Source organism: Meriones unguiculatus, chromosome 18 (assembly GCF_030254825.1).
Source record: "Meriones unguiculatus strain TT.TT164.6M chromosome 18, Bangor_MerUng_6.1, whole genome shotgun sequence".
Classification (NCBI taxonomy): Eukaryota; Metazoa; Chordata; class Mammalia; order Rodentia; family Muridae; genus Meriones; species Meriones unguiculatus.
Genome location: NC_083365.1, coordinates 22,257,400 through 22,265,091, shown reverse-complemented (window position 1 = coordinate 22,265,091; position 7,692 = coordinate 22,257,400). Strand labels below are relative to the sequence as shown.

Here is a 7,692-nt window from a genome sequence, read left to right as displayed (position 1 = left end):
GGTGCCCTCTTCTGGTGTGCAGGCGTATATGCAGGCAGCACACTGTATACATAATAAATAAATAAATCTTAAAAAAAAATAAATCTTAAAAAAAAAAAAAAAGAGCCAGAAAGGGTAAGCTTATTCAGCAGTAAGTCTCAGAGGCTGGAAACATTCTGGGAGGCTAGAAGTTTCTAGGACGAGTCCTAGGTTAGCAGGTGGAGGCAGTAAGCTTCTGAGACAATTAAATCAGGCAAATAAATGTACTTTCACACATTAAAGGTTTTTTTTATGGGGGGGGGCAGTTATGTGAGCTCCAACATGCACTTGGAGGTCAGAGGACACCTTTCGAGGCTGGGATGAGTTACAGACTGACATGAATTGCCATGAGGGTGCTGGGAACCAAGCGCAAGTCCTTTGCAAGAGTAGCAGGCGCTCATAACCACCCGCCATCTCTCCACCCCTTTCCATTGAGAGAGGATTGTGCTATGTCCCTGCCTGGCCTGGAGCTTTCTCGGGAAAACCAAGCTGGCTTTTACACCGTGATGATTCTCCTGCCTCTACTTCCTAAGTGCTAGGAACACAAATGTGTGTCACACCAGTCACAGTGAGACATTTTTCTTTAACAGTAATAGGGGGGGAAAAACACGTCAGGTGAGGTCGCTCATAATTTTAATACCAGCACTCAGAAAATAGAGGCAGGTGGAGCTCTGTGGGTTGGAGGCCAGGCTGATTACATATCAACTCTCAGGCCAAAATCTACACAGCAAGACCCTCTCTCTCTCTTAAAATAAATACACTAATTAAAGAAAAAGAAATTGGAAAATTCATTGAAAATAATGGCACTTATTCAAGGTTTTTTTTTAAGTTCTGACTGCATACAGATATGAAAATATTTAATTCTGCCAGTGGGCCAACATTTTGAGAAATCCTTACATAATTTCTAATCATAAAAAGAATTCCAGAAGTGACCTTGTCAACTCAGACCAGCAAGTTTCTTTTTTCTTTCGCAGCACCCATTGCGCAAGCTCTCTTCTTCGCGTTCCCGCTCGGTGAGCTGGCTCCCGACTCCCTTTCTCTTGCTAATTCGAGCCTCCCCGGCTCGGCTTTCCTTTGCAAAAGTCACTTCCTGGTGTGCGGTGCTTCCTGTATGCTCCGCCGCCCCCACAGTCTGGAGCACCAGACCACAGCTAGCTATAGGATCTCATCCTAACGAGGACCTCACCCGGCAAGGTTCGACTCCTTTCCCTCTAATATGGGCGTGATCTTTTGCGTTGGCCTTGTGACTGTCTTGGCTGTCTTCCTGTTTATCCTTCCACTGTGCGTGGGTCAGTCTAGACAGGCCTCAACCTGGGTTCCTGCATTCATTCTCGACTCTTTTCGAGGTTGCATCCTGCTTGTTCAAGTGGGATCCTGGCCCCTGACAGTGCTCCAACCAGGCTTGTCTGTAGCGCGCTGTTCGCGGTGACTCTTTAGATCCTCTTCCTCTGCTTCCCGGCCTGTATCTGTGCTGGGGGACTCTGCGACCGTAGCGTTACCGCTCTCTCACTCTGATAACTTGGCCGACCTTCAGGTCTGTTCGATGGATTTCTACACAGGACTTCATTCCAAGCCCTTTTGTTTGTTTTTGAGAGTCTCACGGTATAGCCCAAACCGCCCTCAAACTCTATCCTGCCTACCAAGTACTGGGTTTATGAGCATGGGAGAAGACATTCACTCTGGCCTTGAACTTTCTATGTGGCCGAGGATGACCCTCAACATCCTTTCAGCCTGCCAGTTAGCACCAACCCCAGATTTAGGTGGAGTTAGGAAATCATTCAGGCTTCAGGCATACTGGGGAAGCATTCTATCAGCTGAACTACATCCCTACTTTCTGATTTGCATTTAACGTGGTTTTAAAAAAACAAAACTAATCTATACGTTTTTAAAACTCAATTTGTTTTGAACTCATGTTGCACGTTAGGCCGGGTACGGTGGGACATCGCTGTGAGCTCAGTACTTGGGAGCTGAAAGGGGGAGGATTAGGAGTTCAAGGAGTTCATCACCCTTGACTATGCAGTAAGTTCAAGGTCTGCCTGGGCAAATGAAACCCTGTCTAAAAAAAAAAGTTTGAAGTGCTTACCGTGCCAGTGTGAGGACCAGAATTCAGATCCCCTGAACCCATGTAAAAACCAAGCAGATGAGGTTGAAATACCCAGATCGAGAGTCCCCAAATGACTGACGGGCTTTGAGTCCAATGTAAAACACACGAGGGTCCTTTATTACAAGCTGGGTGGCTGCCCTTTACAAGAACAACGGGGCAAGCCACCCCCAACTCCGGGGGAACAGGGTTTTTCAGGGGTCAAAACGCAAGCAGGGAAGCGTAGGTCTTGGCGTTATAGGATTGGGTGAAAGGGTCTCTAGGGGAGCTGACCTTTAAAATGATTGGCTTGTTTTTAGGTGCCAAAACTGCAAACGGTTAGGTCTGACTAACTGGGGGACACCTGAACCCCCATCCCCTTCTCCCGTACGTGCAGGTTAGGCTGTAGCAAGGGGGAGGGGGAGTTAACACATTCCATGGGCTTTCTTAGGGCCTACGTGACCCTAGTCACACTCTAAGGTTAATCTGGGTAGGGGACTGCTGCTGGACCTCTGCTCTGAAAGGACCGTGATTTTGCCCCAGCCCCAGGAATTAACTCTCAAGGTAACCCACTTATAAATCGCAGCACTTGGGAGGCAGAGGATCTGTGGAGCAAGCCACCTAATTATTACACTAGGTAAACAAACTGGCAAGCTCCTCGGCAAAGGAAGTGTGGGGTGACCAAGGAAGACACCTGATGCCAACTTTGGACCTCCACACACACATACGTGTGCACACCGACTGATTAAATAAAGAAGAAGGAGCAAATATAACCACAGGTTTATTGGGGGCAATGAGGGAGGGGGAGGGGAGCAGCTGCTGGGAGTGGGTGGGAGGGAGAGAGAGGACAGGAAGGGAGAAAAGGGAGAGAAAAGGAAAAAGAAAGCTAAGGAACCAAGATGTCTGAGTTAGATAGTGAAGGGGCGCTGAGAGAGAAGCCCCGCCCCTAGGTAGAGAGCATTCTATGCCCAGCAGCAGGTAGGGACTTTAACACACACATACATGTACACCCATACCACTGCACAGACACACATGAACACAACCAAACACCAAAAATAGCCACCAGATTTTCACGAAGAAAACTCACGGCCAGGTGATTTTGCCAATAAGTTCCAGTAAATATTCAAAAAAGACTTAAGTTCAGATGGGCAATAGCAGCCCATTCCCTTACTCTCCTCACTCAGGAGACACAGACAGGAGGGTATCTGTGAGTTGGAGTTCTCCATATGGAGTTCTAGACAAGCCAGGGATACATAGTAAGACTCTGACAGAATAAGAAGAAGAAAGAAGAGAAAGAGAAGGAGGAGGTGTAGGGGGAGGAGGAAGAAGAGAAGAAAGAAAAAAAAGAGAAGGGAAATTATTGTTATTTATTTGTTTGTTTTTTGAGACAAGACAAGGTTTCTCTGTGTAGCCTTGGCTGTCCTGTGCTCTCTTTGTAGATCAGGTTGGCCTTGAACTCATAGCAATCCACCTGCTTCTGCCTCCCTGAGAGCTGGGATGACAGGCATATGCCTCCACACCTGGAGAGAAGGGGAAATTATTAATATGAACAATCACAGTTCTTTCTAGAACACACTAGTCTATCGTCTATCGTGTGTGGGGTGGGGTGGGTGGGTGTGTGTGTGCATGAACTCATTTGTGTGAGTGGTATGTGATGTGTTTGTCAGGTGTGCTCACCTGTCCTTGCAAATGTGGAGACTGGGGATTGACTTTGGATATCTTCCTTAACTAATCTCCCCTTTATCTTTTGACATAGGCTCTCACTGAACTGCAGCTCACCCCCTTGGCTAACCTAGCTGACTAAGGAGCCTTTCTCTGTCCCTCCAATGCTGGGCTTTCAGGAATGTGTCGCCACACCTGGCCCTGAGGTGGGCTCTGGGAACCCAAGCTCAGATCGTCACAGCATGGTCTTCCCAGGCCCACCACATAACTGTCTCAAGGCAAGGTTTTACTATCTAACCCAAAGTGAGTTGAAATCTCTCGACCCTCCACCCGGTGAAGCCTGGAATCACAAGTTTCTGTCTACAATATAATTTATAAAGTTATTATGGTCTTGTTTCATTTGCCTTGGGTTGTTTTATAGTCTCTGTGTAGTCAGACTTGCTAAGTGGCCAGTGCTGGCCTCAAACTCCTGATCCTTCTGCCTTCTCTAAAGTGCTGGGGTTACAGGCGGCATCAGCATGCCTAGCTAGAGTCAGCATAATTTTATTAAAAAAAAAAAACACCAAAAGATGCAAAAAAGAAAAATTGTGTCAATGTCAGTCATAACCATAATTAGCAAACTTAAACCAGTAATATATAAAGTGAACCAATCATGTTTCCCTCAGGAATCCAATCTCGGTTTAAATAACTGTAAAAATGAGTCCTATACCATAATACAAAAAAAGAAACAATAAAATGATTATGTCAGTAGATAGAGAAAATGAGTTGATACAGTTAGGTATCCATTTTGATCTTTCCTCCGTCTCTGGGTAAATGGGAAGAAATGTTTCAGTAGAAAAGAATTATTGTTAAATTAAATGAAACAAAAGCCACACACACATTATGAATCTCAGAACAGCCTCCAACTCATACCAACCTTCCACCTTGTTCTCTACCTCAGACAGAAAATTTTGGGGTTTTGTTGTTGTTTGGTTTTTTTTTTTTTTTTTTTGTTTTTCAAGACAGGGTTTCTCTGGGGAGCCTTGGGTCCTAGACTTGCTCTGTAGAGCAGGCTGGCCTCAAACTCACAGCCATCTGCTTGCTTCTGCCTCCCTTAGCGCTGGGATCAAAGGCATGCACCACCACACCAGGCTACAGAAAGTTTTCTTAATTAAAAAAGAAATTAGATCCATTTATTTTATCTATGTATGTGAATGAACCACGTTCATGTCTGGTGCCCTCGCAAGAGAAGAGGACATCGGATCCTCTTGAATTAGAGTTATGGATGGTTGGGAATAGGTTGTATGTGGGTGCTGGGAACTGAACCCTGGTTCTGTGCGAGAGCAACAGGTGCTCTTAACTGGTGAGTCTTTGCTTTAACACCCAGCCCCATAATATCTTCTTCTTGAAGTAAAGAATAAGACAAGAAGGCCTTCTATTCCCAGTTTTCTTTTGCAAACTATTGGAAATGCCAGTCAGCAAGAATCCGAGAAAAGGGATGACATTCTGCAGTTTTATGTTTGACTTTTGAAACACGAGGTAGACCAGTAGCCCAGGCTGGCCTCAGACTTACAGTTCTTGTGCCTTAGTTTTCCAAATGCTGTGATTATAGCCCTGTGCCACCATACTGGAGTGAAAATTCTACAAGTAGGAAAGAATAAAAAAGCCAAGCTTGCTGGGCACAGTAGCGCATGCCTGGGAAGCAGAGGCAGGCAGATCTCTGTGAGTTCAAGGCCAGCCTGATCTACAAAGGACATTCAAGGCTACACAGAGAAACCCTGTCTCAAAAAAAAAAAAAAAAAAGGAGAAAGGAATAAAAATCATTATTCGGAAATGGTATGCATGTGTAGAAAATATGGAGAAATTATTAATACTGGTAGATTTTCTAAAAAGACTAAAATAAAAACTTACTGTGTAAGACCGTTGAATTTCTATGTACTAGTAATAAGCAGATAGAAAATAAAATTTTTAACAAATATTATTTAAAGTAACACTAAACAAATGTGTTACAAATGCAATGTAATATCGTGGACTGGATAATGAGTATGAAAAAAAAATACATTATTGGAAAAACAGGTGGAACCTAAAAGAATTCTATGGTTCAGTTCATCATAGCTCACAAATACAAGTTTCCTAATGGTTACAGTGTATCACGATGTCGTAAGATACCAGGAGAACCTTAGCGGAAAAACTTCCAGGAATTTTCGGTTCTTTGTATATCTTCTGTAAATCTAAAATTTCAAGACAGAAAGTACCTAGAAGTTATCCTAACAGAAGCTGTGTCAGACGTTTATGGGAAAAACTCTGTCAAGAGGTATTAAAGCAATCTCTAGGAGATTTAAACCAAATTCATGCTTGGAACTCGTGACTTCCTCAGTGTTACTTATCCCCAGAGTCATTTGTGGATTCCGTCAGAGCCCAGTCAGCACACCAAAGGTTTTGTGGGATTTATGAGCTTTAACATTTTTGCAAAAATAGCTAAGGCCAGCTAGGCACAGTGGCACAGAAGAGTTCTTATGTTCCTAGAACTTCTGAGAGGGAGGCAGAAGGATCAAGAGTTCAAGGTCACCCTCTGCTATATAGGGAGTCTGAGGGCCACCTGGATCTATCGGAGCCAAGTTCACTTGTGGGTGCTAAGGGTCACACCAGCCTCTGTGCTTCATTTCAGAGTTTGGTTTTGTTTAAGAGGCTTCTTAGTTTTGGAGCTTGGGTTTTAGGGGACTGGAAAGTTGGTTCTGTGGTGGAGAGCCCTGGCTGCTCTCCTGAAGGATCCGAATTTGATTCCCAGCACCCATAGGACAGCTCACAGCTTTGGTTCCAGTGCACCTGTTGTCCTTTTCCGGCCTCCTTGGTTAAGCATACACATTGTGCATTCATGCAAAACACAGACAACAAAATAAAAAAAAATGTTAAGTTAAGAAAGAAAGAAAGAAAGAAAAGATTTCAGGTTTTCGCTGACCTTACTGTCATGATCTCCCTGCCTTATTCTTCAGAGCTCCAGGTACTCATGGATACCGCCAAGCCTCGCTCAGACACAGTCGTCCCCAGTGTGACCTCATTCCACGTGAATGGCTGGACTTGGATGTGCTTTGGCCAATACAATCTGAGTAGAACAGACACAACAAACGGCTGTCAGCCAGTCCAAGCAGCTCTGAGAGCTGTACTATGGGGCTGGAGAGAGCGCTCACTGCTCTCGCAGAGGAAGGAAAGTTCAATTCCCAGCTCCCACACCCCGCAGCTCAGGACTTCCTGTAAGGCTAGCTCCAGTGTTATCCGACACCTCTGGCCTTTATCCACCTGTAGAAACCCACAGGCTACACACAGACACATAATTTAAAATAAAACTTAAGCTCTTCCGGTCCCAGACGCTGAGGGAGCCGCGGGTTACTATGCAAACATGGCCAAGTCCAAGAACCATACCACACACAACCTGTCCCGCAAATGGCACAGAAATGGCCTCAAGAAAGCCCGGTCACAAAGGCATGAATCTCTTAAGGGGGTGGACCCCAAATTCTTGAGGAACATGCGCTTTGCCAAGAAGCACAACAAGAAAGGCCTGAAGAAGATGCAGGCAAACAATGCAAAGGCAGTGAGTGTGCAAGAGGCCATCAAAGCCCCTTTGAAGCCTGCAGCTGTTAAACCCAAGATGCCAAAGGCCCCTGGCCACAAACACAGCCACCTGGCTTTCATCGCTCACCCCAAGCTTGGGAAGCAGATTCGAAGCTACATGGCCAAGGGTCTTAGGCTCTGCAAATCAAAGCCCAAGGTTCAAACCAAGGCAGAGGCCACAGCTTCAGCTAAGGCCCAGACTCCAGCTCCAGCTCAGGCTCCCAAAGGTGCCCAGGCCCCTGTGAAGGCCACGTAGGAAATGGTTCTACTAATGTGAAGACAGACGGACTGGTGTGACACACCCACCTACACACTATGACCAGTGTCCTATGCTGTTTTTACAA

General features: G+C 45.3%; 1 protein-coding gene across 1 annotated transcript; it reads left to right on the top strand.

Annotated features, from left to right (window-relative positions):
• The first annotated feature begins 1,031 nt into the window (after positions 1–1,031).
• On the top strand, positions 1,032–7,692 carry LOC110550587 (large ribosomal subunit protein eL29-like). The gene is made up of 2 exons (XM_060371556.1): positions 1,032–1,212; positions 6,733–7,692. The coding sequence occupies exon 2, from the start codon at positions 7,137–7,139 to the stop codon at positions 7,602–7,604; it is 468 nt and encodes a 155-aa protein (XP_060227539.1). The 5' UTR covers positions 1,032–1,212; positions 6,733–7,136; the 3' UTR covers positions 7,605–7,692.